Source organism: Pseudopipra pipra, chromosome Z (genome assembly GCF_036250125.1).
Source record: "Pseudopipra pipra isolate bDixPip1 chromosome Z, bDixPip1.hap1, whole genome shotgun sequence".
Taxonomy (NCBI): Eukaryota; Metazoa; Chordata; class Aves; order Passeriformes; family Pipridae; genus Pseudopipra; species Pseudopipra pipra.
Window position 1 is genome coordinate 11,082,205 of NC_087581.1, and position 20,570 is coordinate 11,102,774.

The window sequence follows — 20,570 nt, forward strand, 5'->3', positions numbered from 1 at the left end:
TCAAAAGGATACAAGGACAATTAAGAGACAGGAGCATCTCTCTTATGAGGAAAAGCTGAGGGAACCTGGTGTGTTCTGCCTCACAAAGAGATGACTGAGAGGTTGTGGAGTCTTCTTCACTGGAGATATTCAAAACAAATATTCAAACAATATTCAAAAATCTGGACGCAATCCTGTGCCATGTGCTCTAGGATGGTCCTGCTTGAGCAGGGAGGTTGGGACAAATGACCCACTGTGGTCCCTTCCAACCTGACCCATTCTGTGTGTTTCATCTAAATGTATCATTTGCATAAACATGATACAGAGAAAATCTTATTGATTTGATTTTATGTATATGGAAATAAAAACAGATGGGGAAGACTGGACACAGGGTACTTGCAACTTTATACTCACATCATTGCAACAAAAGTCGATATTAAGTACAATAAATGATCGTATTGATAGCTCAAGTCCAGAACTAATGTAAAAGCACAGAAAAGGTAGAACTTCTTCAATTAGTAGCACACGGCACAATTCTTCAATACCTTTAATATTTTAACATTTTAGCATTTCTATTGCTGAAATAAATAGTTATTTTATCCCCTTTCATTTATTAGTAATGTATTATATTAGTAACATATATTAGTAACATTTCTATTGCTAAAAGAAATACTTATTATATCCCCTTTTATGAATTACTAGCATTTTATATTGTTTTCATTAATACTTGAAATTCAACTTCAGAATGAGCACCATCATAATTCTTTTTTTGTTTGAGCACTGTTTTCCAAATTGTACATATTTTTTGTCTGCTTTCTATTTTTGACAAATATTCATAAAGAAAGATATTATTTTGAAGTCTTAGAAGCAATATAGGACATTTTTATGAAGAGACTTCCAAAGAAAAACTGACTCTAATCTATTCTGTCTTCTATAGCATGCAGTGGATTTTAAAGGGAAAGATCATAAAAAAGATGACGATATGAATTCCTGAAACAGTTTTCTCTAAATACATTTATAAATAAAAGCATTGATATACATTATGGGCACCTCTCTCTTCTGTCTGCAGGTTCACAACCTTTCTTACATTGCTAGAGATCTACAGTCACTTTGTGGGCCTAAATCAATGCCAGCATTCTCTTTGTGCAACAGAGCAGAGATAACACTGACCATTTAAATGTTAATGTTCTGATGGCATTAAAACTCAAAGAAAATATTGACAAAGACATAGGTAAACATTGCAAAATTTCTTTCCCAGCCTCACAGTAGAATCAGAGCTTTATGACCTCAGCTTCTGGAGCACAGTTTTACATGGTGCTGCCCTATAAAACCAGATCACCTATATTTTTATGGCTCCATAGAAGCCTCATTTTTCTCATAAATATTTTTTCTCCCAGGAGATACTGAGTTAATGGAAGTTAGTGAGCTAACGATGGCATAAAGCGAATGGAGAAGAAAACGATCCTTCATTTTCTGGCTTTCTCCTCATTGTCCTCATTGAGACGCTTCTGCTCCAGCCATCTCAGCACCCACAAAGTGTTTCAAGCACAGTTCAGGGACTCAGTCTTCCTCAGTCTTTTCTCTTCCATGGGTGTGACATGAAGAACCACAAAACAAAAGAAACTGTAAAACGTAGTTTCTTCATAAGGCAGGATGAAGATTCTGTAGTGAGATTTGCCATGCACTGACCCTCTTTTTGGGCCTACAGTGGGGACACTGTAGGGGACACTTTCAGTGATCAACAAGAAAATGTAGCTGAGGCTTCCATAGGCTTGTTATAATTAATAAGAATTTAACTAGGGGAAGACTGGTTTTCCTGAGAATAAATTACTCACTCTACTCTTGAAAACATAGAAAAATGATGAACTTGATGCATCTCTGGAAGCACTTGATGCTCAGATCTAACCATTTATTTGTGGTGTTGTAAGTCCATATCTTGCAGAGCTTCTAAGACTTCATCAGCTCAACACTGCATTTGACTGAACAGTGTTGATTATACATGTGCAACATTAAAAAAAAAAAAAAAGAAAAAACCACAACCAATGATAAACACCATATTTGGCAGTAGTCTCTCAGTGTTCCTTAACAATATTGCATTAGCAGATCTCTTCATGTGGCTTAACATATAACACAGTGAGTTGATATGACCGTTTTCAGGACAGAGGAAGCACAGCATAAATACAGTATATAACTTTCACAAATACAGGATTTCCAAAACTCTGGCAATATTATAAAAATAAGAATGAAGCTTCATAAGCAATTAAATACAAACAACTGGGCTTACATATTTACTGTACAGTAATTCCTGATAGTGCTTTGCAGAACTGAATTTATTTACAATATTCTGTAAAGAGCAAATGTCATTTCACTCAAAGCTAGATGCATGAAGAAAATAGAGAAAATAGAGATGCTACTTTAAGGTAAATACTTCTCATATCCAATGTCAAGATTTAAGTGGCTTTCAACCATTCATCAAATTCTTGCTTTGGCCAAGTTTATTTTTTCAATTATTTATTTTTTCAATTTCTCAGTTTTTCAAAATTGAGAGGCCAGTTTTTAAAAAGTTTATTTTTTCAATTACAGTATCAAAATTGAGAGGCCAGTTTTTAAAAAAAGGAAGAAATGGCAGCTGTTCCCCATAGGCAGATTTTTTAGGTGCCTACACATGGACTTGCAGAACAGACTTAGGCAGACTTTCCTGATAAGCCTAACTAGTAGTTCCATATCATTTATACAGAAGCAGCAGGATCCAGTACTTAATAATTACTTTACAATTATGTTTTTAAACAATTGGCTTCAATCTTTTTGATATTCCAAACATTTTTCACACCCAAATCTGCTTTTAACCATGGTTGATAATTAACTGATCCCCTTTAGCAGTACTAATCATAACACAGATGCACCCTGCTTGCCCTTCGACACCTGCTTGATCCTCTTGCAGGTTTTGACTACAGGAGGGAACAGCCCCAAACTTAAAATACCTGAAAAACAAGATAAATAATAACTTTCTTCCCAGCTCTGTCCTTTTACATTACTTCAATTTATCACATACTTCATCTATTAACTTCCACAAATTGGTAATGAGCAGTTTCGTAATGACTCCTCATGTAGGGCATCAAAATACCACTGGCAGACACGCTGTCACATGTCACAGCATGTGAATACACTGGGTGTGTGTACGCATCTGAGGCGTTAGGCAACCAGTTTTATCAAATCTCTGTTTCATAAAGCTCTGGAATTGCAACCGATCCAAGGAGGTAAGAGAGGAGGATGTGCCAGCAGTATCAGCACAGCAACAGCACCAGTGCTCTGGACCCAGAAAGAAAACACTCCCCTGGGGAGATTTCTTCCAGTCACTTCTCACAGTCCTACTCCACATAACGAACACAGAAAGCAACGAAGCAGCAGCCGACCAGAGCCACCGTGGACGCTGAAATCACAGTGACGGCGCTGCCAGCAACACTAACCAAGAGCCCCAGGCCCACACCAAGGATGATCTGGGCAAGCTGGACCATGCAAGTGAGAGCAGCACAGTCAATGCCCTTCCCTCGTCCATGCTCTCGTGCTTGTTCCCCATCCTGCAGCTTCAGGCTCTGCAAAGAAGCACAAAACAAACCCCAGTGAGAGAGGACGGTTTTGACAACATGCAGCTCTTGGCCAGTGCATTGGTACAACCCCGAGGTACAGCAGGGCAGTCTGATAGCTCCCTGCTTCCCTTATTGTATCACAGAGGTTGTGGAACACAAACAGAGATTTCACAAGTAACAATGAGTTGCCCAAGGTTCCACTGAATTGTCCGGTTTTTCTCATCTGCAGTTTTTCCCTCTATCCCTTCTCTGAAGGAAGCAATTGAAACTTGACCAAAAAAATTGGACATTTCTTTCAAATTCAGGTCAATGTGACCTCTGTCAAACTTACATTTAACAGTACAGGACTGTCATGGATAATTTAGCTCTAACTCATGGCTGAAGGAGAGCCTCAAAGGGATATCATACTATCAAAGAATCATCATAGAATCACAGGATGGTTTGGGTTGGAAGGCACCTTAAAGAACATCTAGCTCCAACCTTGCTGCCATAGGCAGGGACATTGCTCAGAGCCCCATCCAACCTGGCTTTCAACACCTCCAGGGAAGAGGCATCCACAGCTTCTCTTAGAAACTTATTCCAGTGCTAACAGTAAATGATTTTTTCCTAATATCTAATTTAAACCTACTTTCAGTTTGAAGCCATTGCTCCTCATCCTGTCACTACATGCCCTTGTAAAAGGTCCCTCTCCATCTGTCTTGCAGGCCCCCTTCAGGTACTGGAAGGCCACAACTAGGTCACAGTGAAGCCTTCTCTTCTCCAGGCTGAACAATCCCAAATCTCTCAGCCTGTCCTCATAGAAGAGATACTCCTCCCTCCTAATCAGTTTGGTGGCTTCCTCTGAACTCAGTCCAACAGGTTGATGTCCATCCTGTTGTGCACCCATCCACACAGAGCTGGATGCAGTGCCCCAGGTGGGTCTCACTAGAGAGAAGCTGAGGGGCAGAATCCCCTCCCTCACCTGCTGCCCACCCTGCTTTGGATGCAGCCCAGGACAGGATTGGTTTCTGGGCTGTGAGTGCACATGGCCGGGCCATGTCCAGTTTCTCACCCACCAGCACACCCAGGTCCTTCTCAGCAGGGCTGCTCTTGATCTGTTCTTTCCCCAACCTGTGTTGGTACTGGGGATTGCCCCAACCCAGGTGCAGCACCTTGCACTTGGTCTTGTTAAACCATGTGTGATTCCCATATGCCCACATCTCGAGCTTGTCCAGGCCTCTCTGGATGGCATCCTGTCCTTCAGGTGTGTCAACAGCAGCACTCAACTTGGTGTCATCTACAAATTTGCTGAGGAGGCACTTGAGACCTTTGTCTATGTAACTAATGAAGATATTAAATAACGCTGGTCCCAGAAAGGACCCCTGATGGACATCACTTCTCACTGACATCCATTGGGACTCTGAGCCATTGACCACTACCCTCTGGATCTGACTGTCCAACTACTTTCTTATCCATCTAACAGTCCACTCATCAAATCCATCCCTTACCAATCTACAGAGAAGGATGTTGTCAAAGACTTTATAGAATTGCAGAAAAATCCACACACACATACAGAAGCAATGTGCTCTGAAGTTGTGGTTTAAAGTGCGTAAAGGAATTCAGTACCAAAATCTAAATGTAATGCTTTTCTTGCTGGGGAAAAAAGCAACCTGAAAACAAACATCCAGACTAGGATTCTTGTACACTACTGAGGACCATTGTTACCTACTAATTACCTGTGTATCTGCTATGATGCACATAGCAGAGCAAAAGCCTTCATTTATTCTATATAATTATCTTGCACATTAGCACCCTGTGAGGCTGGTGAATCACTGGAACAGGTTGACCAGAGGGGTTGTGGAGTCTCCGTCCTTGGAATTATTCAAACCAAACCTGGGGCAGCCTGCTCCAGGTAGCCCTCCTTGAGCAGGTTGGACTAAATGATCTCTGGTGGTCCCTTCTAACTTCCAGCTGTTCTGCAATTCCCTCCAGGAAGGAATTATTCTGTTTTTTTTGGAAATTATGTGGTATTTTCATATTTATTTTTCTTCTTGCATAAGCTGTTGCACAGAGAGGTTTCCACACTATAGGCTAGCTGCACTGCTGTCTTCTGGTAGACAAATGCTCATGGTCATTAAGATGCTTTTTGGTTTTTGCAAAACCTATTATCTTGCCTTTGAGCTATTCCCACTCAAGGCTCACAAGTACTGGAAACAAACAGTCTCTTCCTAATCCAGTAGAAAAAAACTGAATTTGGATCCTAGGGAACAGCAGCACAGAACAGGAGTTGAAATAGCAACATTGTTAAACCCAGCATACGATATTGGAAGAATGCATAGTGAGGGAAAATATCTGCTCTTTGTTCTGGAATGATACAATCCCAATTTCAGACACTTTTTTTTTTATAAATTATATCTGTTTTGCTAGACTGTTCCCAAGGTTCCTATGTGCCAGTGGTTCTGACCACAAACACATGAATGTGTAAATATATGCAATTTTGTGCTTGATGTTTCCTCTTTATTTTTTCCTAACCATCTTGTACATTATAGAAGATTTGAGCTAAACCTCAATCCATTAGTATCAAATCTAACATAGAATTATACATCATTTAACACCTATCATAGCAAGTACCATACACCAAACAAGGAACAATTGGTTGCCTTACAAGCAACATCCGAATATATTGGCCGATTAAATATAAGTTCATTCACACATCAGTATGTTTTATTTCACTTCTGTCTTGGAACTGCTCTGAATCAGAGCTAGACTAAAATTTTGCCTTTATTCCCTCTCTCTGAGGTGGCTGGCCTGAGGTTAGAATTGTGATCTCGCCCTAAACTGGGTTCATTCCCTGTCCTTTCTTATATCTTTATAAACTCTACATCATGATCATTCTCTGTTGGAAGGAACAAAGAAACAAACTGAAAAATTAGGAATTAGATATGTGAAATATTTAACCCCATTAAGACATCATCCTCCTAGGATTCAATAGAATAGAATAATTAAAGAGTTTTATTGTGTTCATCATTCAGAGGGTGTGCCAAACAGTAGGACAAGTTCCCCAGCACTTGATCTAGCCCTATCCTGGTCTCAACTGTGTTTCTGTGTGGTTTTTCAATGGTTCAAATTTTCCTTTATTAATTTTTTCCAATGTCCCAAGATATACTGAGAACTTTTCCTAAGTCCTCCCATCTCTCCTTAATCCTTCTTGTTCCCAGCTGTCTACTAACTTGAAGACTTGAGAGAACTTTACCATGAAAGAATTCCACACATTACAATACATGAAGATCCTGCTGTGCTCAATAACAATGTACAAGATGTGCAAGCTCTTCCAAATTTTCCTTGGAAACAGTATTTTATGCTGTGGAGGACAAAAACCCAACCACAGACATTTAGAAAGATAATGAGAACGTGGTATACAATTAAATACTGAACTATGTAAAGATGTTTCTCCTTGAATTTCATGTGTTTATTAGCTAAGAGCTTCCACAACACTCTGCAGTTAACTAAAACTGCCAGTCTTTATAGGATTTCTATTAACCTCAGACACTGGTAAGTCAAATCCTCTGCTAATGCAGCTGCAAGGAACAGTATAAGGAAGGTAGCACACGAAGGCAACGCAAGTGGAACCCTGTCATCTGCTTACTGCCTGAACACATACTGTGATTTGCTTTGTTTCAGTTCATCAGAGACAAATAATTATATGTCTCATTTGTAGGACTGTTTGGAGAGTTTGGAGCTGGGACATTAACTCTCTCTGTCAGAATTCATAATATGTCATCATTAATAGTTTTGAAATTAAAATTAAAAGCTGTTTATCATTATTTCTACCCAGTTTACCCCCCAAATAGACTGAACAGACACAGACAGACATAAAGTTACACTTCTTTAGACATTGCACTCACCTCTTCTTCCCTGTGGTACTCCGCAATGAGGTGGAATGGCACTGTGTACAGTGTGCTGGACATGACTCCAAAGAGTGAACACAGAGCCAGAGTGGAATAGACATTGGGAAACAAGCCAATTAATCCAGTACCCAGTCCAAAAAGGAGGTATCCGATGAAATAAAGTCCTTTTAATCCTATGTATGGCAGAAGAACTTTCTGCACGTCTGTGAAAAGGAAGTGAAAATGCTGATAAGACTAAAACAAAACAGGCCACATTCCATCAGAGAGTTCATTAAGGGGTTTTATTTTGTAAAATGAAGTGAAGGAGATAATCTTACTGATATTGGAAGTTGCCTCAAATTACTGTAGGTATAAGTTTGACAAAGTATACTTGCTCTCTCTGGGGATACTCTGTCATAGCCAGCTCCAGAGAAGAAGTAGTTAACAACCATTCTGGAAGAACTGCCCTCATTGACCTTAGAAACATTAAGGAAACTTCCCTGTCTGACCATCCAGGAGCCACTCTGGCAGTCACACTCTGCACCACTTGAGCTGGGACTGAGGTCCCTTCAAAGCAGGGGGCTCCAGTGAATGGACAGGTCCCCAGCTGATTCTCTACACAGCCCACACTTGCACAGTCAGTCCAGGTTTCCTTTCAGGCTCCATCCCAGGTTTCCCATGGCAGAGTCTCAGACGTCTGGATCCTTAAAATAATTTAATCATGGTGCAACAACAGGATAAGAGCTTGAACTGGTGCCTTCAAAGAAGGGACCCTGAACAAAGGAAACCCTGGGCTCTTACACACTCACAGTCTAAGTGCACGAAAGTTTGGGGTCATTGTCTCCTGCTGTGTCTCTGGGTGTCCAGTCCCCTGTGTGGGCCACAGGGCTCTTTTGTTTTGTTCCAAAGGTGAAAAGATTTCCCTTAAGACTCATTTAGATGCTCAGTTCAGCCCCTAAAATGTTACTTACTTGAGTTTTCGGATCACAAATAGTTTTTTTAATCCCTGGTAAGCATTACAGTGAAATCTATCTGGGGAGTTGTGCTAGCATGTTTACGCGTAGTTTCGGAGAGCAAGACTCAAGCTTCTGGCAAGAATTTCTGCATAGGGAATGCAAATGGGGAGAGGGCACCTTCAAGAGCCTACAGCTACAGCATTGCTGGGTGAAAGGTCATCTCAGAATTTAGTCTGGTATTTAACTCCAGGACAATTTTCAGTGTTCATGGTCAGTTCACATGCAGAACAATGTCTTACTCCCAAAGTGACCCTTCATCATGTGGTCAGGAACTGGTCGTGTAAAGATACAAGTTTCTAACAATGCTGAGAATGTAACATTTCTTAAAGTTTTAATGTGGAAAAAAACCCCAGTTAATTTGGCATCATTTTATGTTTTTTAAACAGTGTCAAACAGCAAACAGCTTCAAAAACACAGTGTTGGAGTTCATTTTTGGGCACTTACAAGAATAGACTGATGAAGAAATTGCATTGATGCACAGTCCCCAGCATCCCATCTCTACTCCTGCTTTGTAGGTAAGGTAAAGTGTGGAGTTGTGAGGTGCATAAGGATTACCCTGGTATACAATCTGAAAGAGACCACAAGTATCACAGAAGGTAAGGATGACTGCAGGTAGAGAATGCTTCCCTCTTACAGGAACAAGTACACAACACAGGGCCTCATCCCTGGTAGGGAGCACCTGGAGAATCTGTTAAGCAGTGTCCTAACCACCCCTCTATAATTCTGCAGGTTTCACACTCACTTCTCCCCAGTTATCACATCCCAGGCTCCTCCTCATTTATTACCCTCTGCCTTTTCCTGAACTGTGCATTCTACATTGATTAATTTGCTTTTTTTCCTTTGGGTGTCTCACTCCCCACTCTCCTTCTCTCTTCATGTCTGCCTTCTTGTCTTAGCCTTTCTTTCCCTAATCTATCTACAAATAATTTTTTTGTTTTCTCTTTCAGGCTTACCTCAACACACTAATTTTTCCACACAGTAACTGTCTTACTCAGTTCCATATCTAGACAAGAAAAACTTTTTTCTTTCAGTCGTTCATATATACTATAGGGAAAAAAACCCCTTCCTCTTGCCTTGCCTATGAAGACAAAAATGGCAAGGAAATGGGAATACTGCATGGAAACCACAGAAAAAAAGGAAGTGTGAAAAGTGAGTGGATTTGTGCTGGGGGCATATTAGTACTCTGGAAGAAAGGAGGTAGACAGGTTCATATAGGCAAGAATAGCTGTTAAGGGCATATAGTCCTTCTGCCTGAGAATGGCATGGAAAATGGATCCCTGGGTGTTATGAAGGCAAATAGTTGCTGGCCAAAGGGCCTCAGGGCCTCAGGGAAAGATTTACGGAGGTATGGAGGGACAGACAAACTCAAGAAGACAAGAGCTTTCTGCTACCAAGTATCTCAGCGTGTGCAAGAGCTGCACAGCCTGAGGCCGAGGAGGCTGCAGTGCAGGGGAATGGCTTTGTGTGGACAGTGCCCATGCACTAGGATAAGGCCAGCTGCATCCAAGGATTGCTCCAGTTAGGAAGCCTGCCCATCTCAGAGAAGCTCTGAAGCCAATGCAGAAAATGCGTGTTTGGACAAGCTCTGAGAGCTTCATTTGGAACAGTTAAATAGACACAAACAGCCTTACAAATGATGAAAGGTTTTTCCCGACAATTCAACAGGCTGGCTCAGAACAAGGGCCTGACCTCAATTTGCTGTTTTACAAAACCCTTGTTGAGCCATCCAGATACAAATGGTTCTGACACCAATCTCATTTCTGCAGGATCATAACATCATTTAATTTCTTTCTGATGGAGGAGGAGATGCTGTTGGGAAGGAGAAGCGAGAGGATTTTACACTTTTACCTGTCCCATGAAATCCGTGAAGAAGAGCATGTTGGACAGGAAAGCCATCCATCCAAAGAGGTGGCTCACGCACAGACAGCGATAGTGGGATGGCATGCTTAAAAGTGTCTTCAAGAGTGATTTAAGGGTCATCTGCCTTTGATCCTAAAAGCATATATTTAAGAATAATTACTGTATTATTGCCCCAAAGGATAATAAAACAGCTGATAGCAAATGAAGAAGGCCTTAGTATCTTTTCAGTGTTAGGCTTCCAAAGTTTTTTACTTTTTGCTAGGAAAGAGTTGCTTGTATACTAAATGTCCTTCAATACATAAAATTCACAGAAACTCTAGGAGAGCTGGGGTACACCAACAAGGAAGTAACATTTCTTGCTGTTATAATCAGTAGGATTATTATTTATGTGTAGTACCACAGAAAAATTTTCTGCCAAAACAGATTCAGGGAGTTAAAAAAAAAAACAACAAACCAACAACAACAACAACAAAAACAACAAACCAAAACCCAAAACCAACCAAACAACAGCAAAGCCAACGAGAAACAAAAATTATTTCTTTATGGAGACAATCAGCTTTACACTGAAAATTTAAAGCTGCCACAGAAAAAAAAGACGCTTAAAATACATTTTGGTATCGGTTGTGGATTTCTAAGCATTTCTGAGACCTCATTCCTGTTACATTTTATGTGCTAAATTCCCTAGAAATATTCTTTTTCTGGGGAAACTTCTACCTCTTGAGGCATATCACGAGACTTCCACTATGTACTGTCCCCCCTTGTATGAAGCAGGGTAAGCTATGATTCACCACAGGAGATGCAGCACCACTCCCAATCCCGGCACCCATAGAATGTGAGTTCCAGCATCTGAACACCTCATACCATTGGAGAAATAATTCAAAATCAAAACATTATTGGTGCTAGTTAACCAATGTCACTGATGTGGAAAACCCACATTTCTCACCACCTCCAAAGCCTCACATTATCTCCCTCCTCTTTGTCTCAGCCCTGTGCACCAAAATTTTCAGGTTTTTTCCAGTCACATTCATCAGATCACTTATATACTTTTAATATTTTTTTTAGCACTGTAGGTGTGCTTGATGAGGTATTTTGACATGTAATTCTTCCTGCATTAAAGCTCCTGAATGGTTCTTTGCTTTTAAGTTTAAAAAATACTATTTTATCTGTGCATGATGGAACACTTTCAATTTTCTTTTGTATTTTTTGTAGACAACAGTGTGGGGAGACTTGGTAAGGGAAGCTGTATGGTCACAAAATGTGGAAGAACTGTAAAAGTTATGTTAATTACAGGAAATTACTGGACTAAATTTTGTCTTCACTTTCCTCTAAGATGTCGTTTTTTCCTTTCTTCTTTCAATGTCATAGTTACTTTTTACAATTCTTCTTTCATTTGAACTGGGTCATGCTGCAAGCTACTCTATGAATAATCACCACATTTAAAGTTGGAAAATACTTTGCTTCAGTGGGAGGTTTTTAATCCTCATAGGAATGCCAAAATTCAAGTTGCTGACTTTCACCTTGAACTACATATTGTCCGAATCCCTTGGAATTTCTCTTGGCATCACTGTCTCTTTTAAACAGGGTAAGCTTTATATTCTTCTACAATTCTAAAAAAACAAACTAAAAATTCCACATTGACTCATTACTGTTATTTCAAGGATACTTACTATCTTTTGACTTGGCTTATTGAGTTTGTTAATTCTTTCTCACAGTTCTTTAAAACTGCCTTTCCAATCAAAGTGTTTAAAGCAAGGTCATGGAACTACAAAGGACACTGCTGTGATTACAAACAATAATTTGACAGCTAGATAAAAATGCTTTCTTTCTATTTAGATGTTTTAGAGACTGGAAATGGAAACTAAAGTCTTTAATGTGCACATTCAATACGCACCAACACACAAATCACATGATAACTTAAATAATGTGCTGAAGTTTGGCTCTGTTTAAATGATTTATCCCGCAAAAACTCACAATACCAAATAATCTTCTCTGTAAATTCACTACAACTCAAGCCACAAGATGATTTATAAGGATACAGAAGAATCAATATGACTTGGTTATTATGCCAGTGGACCCTGAGTAATTTGGCACCATGCAGAAGAACACAAGGCTAATCGCTTTGGATGTCTGTTCATACTGCAACAGGTCAAATCTTATTAATGATCATGTTAGCTATTAGCATGTGAGAGCACAGTCCCTAATTTAGAAGATAGAGGGCCGTGATGCCTGCAGTAATGAAAAAAAGAGTCAGAAAAACAGGAAGCCAAACCATTTCTTTAAGGAAGCAATTACAGTAATGAATGAATCAGAAAACATGTGCCACAAGAGACAGACAATTAAGGCAGTGAGTGTCTAGAATTTATACACACTCAGGCACATCAAAGAAACATGAGACAAATCAAAGCTCTGTGAGACTGTAACAGGCTGCCCAGCCTAATCAGAGAGGAGGGCAATGGCACAAGCTTGCTCACAGACACCAGAGCTTCCCCTCAGGTCTCAGATGTTATTGATTCTGTGGAATTAGTTCTTGCCAAGGCCGAGGCTACCCCAATCCACAGTCTGCTCCCCATACTTCCACTGCATTGCTCTCTCTTCTTCATTTGCTTTCCTTTCTTCAGAGCCCACATGGTCCAAGCAATCCATGACACTCAGCATCTCCAACACTTTGGAGGATGCTCAGAGAGAACAGTGCTGGTGCAGGATGCTGGCTGCTCAAGCTGGCCTACAGTGAGGAAGCTCAGACAGCATCATGGTGTGCTGGTCATATTGTCCAGACAACTGTTACCTTGCTGTCTGCCTCTCTCTGTGTTTGCCTAGCATTCTCATCAGGCAACATTCACCTTACATACCTTTGTTTTGTATCTGGTGTAATAATATTTTTCTTCAGGTTAGAAATACCAAGTGCTATTATAAAAAGAATTACAAAAAGATAATAAATCCTTTATAGCTCAAACATGAGTATAGGTCTCTAATTTATAACCATCTGCACATGCTCAGTACTTTTAACCTGATTTAACAAACTTTTATCAGGGATGGATATACATAATGCCAAGAGATCAAAAGTGAAATTAAAACAAAAAGCAACTCTTTCATCCATTCAAGCAACTGGTTTTGTTATCCATGGCTTACTAAGGGTACCATGAGAGAGCCATGAGAATTCCTAGCACTAAAATCCATCAACAAAATATTAAAAACTGTTCCCAAGACCATTCTAGAAATGTGCTCCCCAGGTATTTTTCTGTTAGATCACCTTCTCCTAGTTCCTGAGATTGAATCAGCTTCTCATAAAAATGCAGCAGAAACAAAAAAACAGCAAGGATTTGAAAGTACTCACTATTCTCTCCCACCTGTAAGTTCTGCCAAAGACACAGCTACAACATCACTTCAAAGTAAAACTAAAACTCTGGTAGCAAGGTAGCATTGCTGTAGAACTAGAAATTTTAAACACACTCATACTCTCAATAAATCCTCAATGAAATGTTGTCCAGCAGCAAACCCAAATGTTTACTAGACCAGGGAACACACACTTTATATGTACTAAATATGAAAGTGTTTGGACTTCAGTGGGAATTACAGATCTATATCAAAGATCAGTTGATCTGTAGTCCTTGTTCAAAATTTGATATTAATTATATCAGGACTAAAGGACAGAATAGATCCTCTTATCAAAATTCACGTGGGGAGCATATCAAGAAACTGACACAGAGCAAAAAACTGAACCTGGTTCTCCCTTGTCCCTTCCAGCTGACCAAAGCATCAGAACTAGCCTGTCTCATCCCTCTTGCTGGCAATTCTTTCTAAATAAAAAAAAAGAAAGCAGGTTTTCTCCATCTGTATCCTGGTGAATGATTCTTTTTCTGTGCATGTGAAAGGGCTCCATTACAAATAGTCAGCATTAGCTAATTAAAGGGTCTCTAAGGATGCAACGATATGTCCCACAAAATCACCTCTGCACTTACCTGTGACACAACTGTGCATTTCCCTGGTTTAGCTGCAGCCTTTATTTCAGTGCATGTTGATTTTAAGTAACCATTCTTGATTTCGTCCTCTGTGGAGCTATATTTATGGGGTTCAGTCACTTCCAACAAGAACTTTGCCTCTTCATTTTTGTATCTGAGTGGGACTTCAGGAATACTGCACAGATGCATGGTAAGGCAGATTATGAAAACCAAGGCTGCGAAGAGGAAAATCACTTGGAATTCTGATGCCAAGGAATATCCTAGTATAGTCTGACCCCAATCCATAGCACCTGTCAGGTAACCCAGGGCTCCTCCCAAACCTATAATGGTGGAGAAAAAAATAAAAATCTACTGGCATTGATAAAATAAACGGAGTACCCAATACCCCCAACATGTGATCCTCTCTAGAAATGACAGAATAATCACTCTTCAGATATTAATCACATGAAGTAGGAATAGCAAGCTAATCACCTACATGAGCAGTTACTAAAACATCTCTTGAAAAATCTCCTCAGATCTGGTAGACTGAGCTCTCCCGAAAATGCCTGAACATACAGCAACATAGGCCCCCATCTCTTTTCTTGCCTCTTTGAAGCTCTATTTTCTTGGAAACAGTAGAGTAATACAAGTAAAGCAAAACAGAATTATACTGAAATTTATGGTTTGTGTTTTTTTAAATTTCACAGAGCAAACAAATATTTTTAAAATTATATCAAGACTATCTATAGTTTTGACTTTGTAAAATGCATTTTGTATTGGTTCATCTAAACAGAAATACTGCTTCCATGTGAAATTTTTTAAAAAACAAAATAAACTCAAAAGCATTGGTTTGGAGTTGTACAAATCCAAGTCTCTCACCACTTGGAACAGAAAACAAAAAGGATCAAATGTTTAATTCCATGTACTAATTTTCTCAGAAGAGGTAGACCAAAAGGTAAAATGAGAGTGCTACCTTCTGCCTTGAAGTTAATAAACCCAGGGTTCAGTTAAATTATTTTTTTTTTAATTTCTTCTTTTTGCTATGACTGCACACAGAGGTGCACAAGAAAGTGCACGCTGTTACATTCAGTACAGTGCTCTGGCAGGGGCAGCAGCTTTGTAGAGTCCTGACACCTTGTTAACCAGCTGGCTCTTCAGGATGTGTGGCAGTCCCACAGGCTTTTGAAGGACTTGCAAGCATTTCTACTCTTCTGCCTAGGAGACCTGATGACAGTGTACAGCAAAACAACTCTAACACAAAGTAACAGCACCTACAAAGCATGGGATTTTGATTTCATTCTGGGCTTTCTGTACTTTTTTTTCCCCCTCCTAAGTCTGGTTATGGCCCTTCTTCATTGTGTCCTATAGCACTTCTCAGGGGACTGTATCCTTGCTTGTTTAATGAAAAACAATTAAGTTGTTAATAGCTTTTTTGAATAAAAATTCACTACATGTTTGCAGCGTATGTTTGCAGAGAGAATTTTTGACATTTGAGGTTGTCTTTGCATACTGTTTGAAAAAAAAAGAATCGTGATATTGGAATGCAGCCTGAATGTTGCACGTTGGATATGTGAATTCTTCCTTCCACTTGTCTCAGTGGCCATAAGTTTCATAACTACAAAGCTATCAAGTTTCATGTTCAAACCTTAAACTGAAGACCAACTGGAGAGTAAAATCTTAAAGATATTTAGTATAAAGGGAAGGAACCAAAGTGGAGAAACAAAGTAATATCTCAGATAGAAACTAGAAAAGAAATGGGAAGATTGCTGTCTATGTCTAATTGGGATAAAAAAAGGAATGATAAACATAGACTGTACAGAATGGATGTCAAGATTAGATTTTAGGGAAAACTGTCTAATACTGAGGCCGGTGAAGTGTTGGAACAGATTGCTTAGGGAGGGCTGTAGAACCCCTCTCAAAGGAGATTTCAAGAATGGACTAGGGAATTCCCATTTAGGAAGGGTTAAGATACAAATGAACTCGCTACAGAGGGCACAGGTGTTGGATCTAGCCATGCAATCTGCCCTAGTTTTATTTGATATTATTTATCCCCCATCCCTTTTCACAGCTTAGTACACAAATGAATCAGATCCAAATTCGGAGCCTCCAAATGTGGAGCCAAGGAAAAATTGCAACCAGATTTCTGCTGAAGGCAAGAATATACATACAGACTCATTTCTCTCTCCGTTCAAACAAGTGATTCTTTAAAATTTTATCTGTCAGTTTGTAATGGATAATACTGATTTCACTTCCATGTGGCTTTAACGTTCCCTTAAAATTTGTGTTCCTGGACACAGGTATTACATATGTCCAAAATCAGCCCATTGTTAATAGCTACTATAGCTCCCTCCTTGAGCAGAGTAACTGCTACTGAATCTACACGGCTCTGCTTTTGGTGTGGCTCTGCAGACACAAACATCTGCTTTAACACAGATTGCATGACTTCTCAGGTAGTCTGCTTTTTGTCTAGTCCTTTAACAGTCACTCAGCTCCTCCCAATGCACTTTGCATGTACACAGCCTTACGTGTCTTCCCTGTGCATTGTCTCAACACAGGGCTCAGGTACTGCAGATGATTTCATAGAATCACAGAATGTTAAGGGGTTGGAATGAACCTTAAAGTTCACGCAGTCCCAACCCCCCTGCCATGGGCAGGGACACCTCCCGCTAGACCAGGTTGCTCAAGGCCTTATCCAACCTGGCCTTGAACACTGCCGGGGTTGGGGCATCCACAGCTTCCCTGGGCAACCTGTGCCAGTGTCTCACCACCCTTACAGTAAAAAATTTCTTCCTAATATCTAATCTAAATTTCCCCTCTTTCAATTTGTACCAATTATTCCCTGTGCCATCTCGATTAAGAGTCCCTCTCCAGCTTCCCTGTAGGCCCCTTCAGATACTGTAAGTTTGCTGGGAGGTCTCCACACAGCCTTCTGTTCTCCAGACTGAACAGCCCCAAGTTTCTCAGCCTGTCTTCATACGGGAGGTGCCCCAGTCCTGTTATTAACTTTGTGGACCTCCTCCGGACTTGCTCCAACAGTTCCATGTCCTTCTGTAAATCAGCAGCATTCCAAACATGTACAAAGACAAATGAAACTGTTAACTTTAGTTGCAAGAGCCTGGACCGAACCACTTGGATCTATTTTGTGGAGGCTGTGAAGTTCTGAATTTAACACAGAACTTCCATTTTTATATAGCACATACTGGAGCACTGCTGAAGAAGAGGAATCAACTAGTCTGGTTTGTGCAGCTCTTGCTTTCTGTCACATGCCGAGTTAAAAATGTTCTTTCTATGTGCAATAGCAAGGAAACAAGTTACATTCATTAATTTTCGCTTCACCAAAAACTTGAAAAAAAATCAAACAAATCTGAATAAACAGTACTTCATTTTTTAAAATAATTAACTGCTCTCAGTTAAATCACGGCTATGCTGCTATAATTGTTTATGCCAGCAGCCTTCTGCAGCAGAATTCTTGCAGCAGTAATCACAAGTTGCTGTTCCCTGGAGTAGTGAAAACCCAGCAACAAAAGACTCGTGACTGAAGTGCAGGATCAGATGATCAGTTCATTCAAGAGTAGAAACACAGTGAGGATAAAATCCATGCAATCACCTTCCCCTCCTTCGAAAGGAAGGGAGGAAAAGAAGGGATCTGAGTACCTGTAAAGAGGGCGTGGTAATGCAGACCCTTCTCTTTATCCTGATGACAGCAGACATCAAATAAATACGCTTTGATGGGGCAATCAATAAAATCAGCTGCAAAATCAAAAAGCACTACTCCCAGCATGGTAATGACTATTGCCCACGTCCGCCGCTTTTCATTCTCATCGATGAAAGCTACAAAAAGAGAAACACCCTCATTCTGACAGCAACAGTGCCATGTTCTGCAAAACCACATTTTACCTTTCCTGATACCTCCAAATCTAAACAATGACTGGTTACGCAAGAGAGAACAGTGACACCAGAATCAGATCAGAGAAGCAGGAGAACTGAGTCTGTGTAGCCCTGAGATGTGCTAGGTTGACTTACTGCCTTGAGTCAGCCCATGCTCAGGGTGCTCCAAGCTCCACAACCAAGAGAATCACTATCCTTAATCTACTCCTTTACACCTCCATGGCGTGCTCTGGTAGACCAACATATGCACTTTGTCGTACTTTTTGGTTTTTTTCTATTTGTCCCACCCTTCCATTGTTTTAGATAATCAAGAGTTGACTGCAACATCTCTTTCTGGGCAAACGAAATCAAGTATATTCAACATCAATGATATCCAGAAAGAGAGAATAAATCAATCCCTAAAAACACACACCTCCCCCGTCTGCCAAGTGATATATCAGCAACACCTTTTCATCGAGACTTTAAGAAGTTACATCCCAAGCTGAAATATAACAGTATCTGGGCATGTCATTCCTATTTAATTTTGCATATTCCAGGTGCAACAGGGTTTCCAAGGAGTTAAAGACTTCTGTTGTTCACCAGCATGACAAAGTCTCCAGTGCTGCAATAACTAAAGATAGGTATTTTTGAATGCTAATCCACCTAAAATAGGGATGAACAGATAGATATTCAGTTTGGATGTGTATTACATTGCAAAACCAATATTATCATTTAAGCTAATAAGGTAGATCTTAGTTCGTAAAATCTTCTGTGGGGCTAAGCAAATCTTTACTTGTACAAGCTTGTCAGGCAACGGAAGGCTGTAATCACATATACAAATTACAGAACACTATGGATATGGTACATAACATGCAGCATTAGGATTGAATGTATATGAAGATTTCAGTACTCCCCAGCTCCTTTAATGCAGCTGAGTCACATGATACTCAATTTTAACAGTCCATTCTAAGAAGGAAAAGAGGAACCCCTCTCTTTCTTGTGATTCAAAAGGCTAAAGATGAGTTTTGTCTGTCAGTGCATGCCCCTCACTCACCTGAGATCATCACGTCCCCATTGAGGTACAAAGCCATGCCTACCAGCATTATGATGCCTAGACCCAGAATGTAAGGTCGCCTCCTGCCCCAGCTACAGGTGCAGTGATCACTGGCTGAACCTACCACGGGCTGCAGCACGAAGCCCAGGATAGGGCTGATGAGCCACACCAGGCTGTAGAGGTTCTTGGGCAGCCCTACACTGAGCAGCACCGGCGTGACAAAGGCGGCCTCCACGGCATAGCAGAACTCCCGGCCAAACATCACCATGCTGTGCATGACCAGCCTTCCCACCGCTCGCCTCCCGGGCACCACTGCTCCAGTCCTCAGCACTGACTGCCCCAGAGCCTCCTCCTTCTCTCCGGTGCAGTCCATATCAGCCTTGGCCACTTCAGAAGCGGGTGGAGGAACCCTGTGGAAGCTCTCTTTCGTTAAGGTCATTGCTCCGGCTGCGCGCGGCGCTGTGGCAGGTCGGTGCTGCCTGCTCCGGCTGACATGGGGCCCAGATCATATGCCGGGTGGGATCGGTCTGTGCTGGGGGAGGGACTCACATACTTTCATGGCTCTGCGATCACAAGTTATGCCAGGAAGGGGGCGGGGAAGTGTGTGTTAACATTAGCAGATCTGAGCTCTTTGGCGTCTGCACAGCTCCCAACTATCCACAACTAAGGAATTACTGTTTACGCATGAAGCACACATATAACGGGAACATACATCACATGGTCAAGGCGCAGCATTAGCCTGACACAAAGCTATTCCTCTTGCTGCTCTAAGACAGCAGTGATACCAGGAATCTAGAGCCTTCATCTTTCAATTCAGCAAATATGAACATCAAAGTGCTGATTTGCTGCTGATTGAACAGGGAGAAAAAAAATTTGTATGTGTCCAGAAAAGGATTCCAATGCACTTCATGAAGATGAGTAAGTGAACCTTCCCATTGCCCTCGAGTGCTAATGGCAGATAAAAAGCTTGACAGAAGTCCATCAAACAGCAACTGGTAAGTATATTTTTGCATCTGCTGTCTACCACCCTGAGAAGAACTGATTATTTTCTCGGTCTCTGAAAACAAAGGTGTGCTGGTTTTGGCTGGGATATCAGGATCACTTAGTTGAGTTCCCTCACGTGCCAATAGAAGGCCCCACAAGAAATCTGCAGTGACACACCAAACTGTACCTTTCAGATTAGCCACCCAAGAGAGGCAACTGATCCAACCTGTGCTGAAGTAACATGAATTTTCAAATTGATGTCAGCAATTTTGGGGTCAAAACTTACGTGCAATGGAGATCACATTTGACAACCTTGACTTTTCTCCAACATGATCAGATGCACCTGGGACTAAGAAAACTGTTGAATCCTACCACAAAGGTGTATAATATTCAGTAATTCACATTAGAGTGATTATCAG

General features: G+C 40.7%; 1 protein-coding gene across 1 annotated transcript; it reads right to left on the minus strand.

Annotated features, from left to right (window-relative positions):
- Nucleotides 1–101: 101 nt before the first annotated feature.
- On the minus strand, nucleotides 102–20,388 carry SLC45A2 (solute carrier family 45 member 2). Its single transcript, XM_064641237.1, has 7 exons — nucleotides 19,168–20,388; nucleotides 17,901–18,077; nucleotides 14,268–14,587; nucleotides 10,297–10,440; nucleotides 8,893–9,016; nucleotides 7,451–7,656; nucleotides 102–3,572 (listed from the first exon to the last, which is right to left on the minus strand). Exons 1-7 carry the CDS (start codon nucleotides 19,604–19,606, stop codon nucleotides 3,348–3,350), a joined length of 1,635 nt encoding a protein of 544 aa, XP_064497307.1. The 5' UTR covers nucleotides 19,607–20,388; the 3' UTR covers nucleotides 102–3,347.
- Between the last annotated feature and the right edge of the window lie 182 nt (nucleotides 20,389–20,570).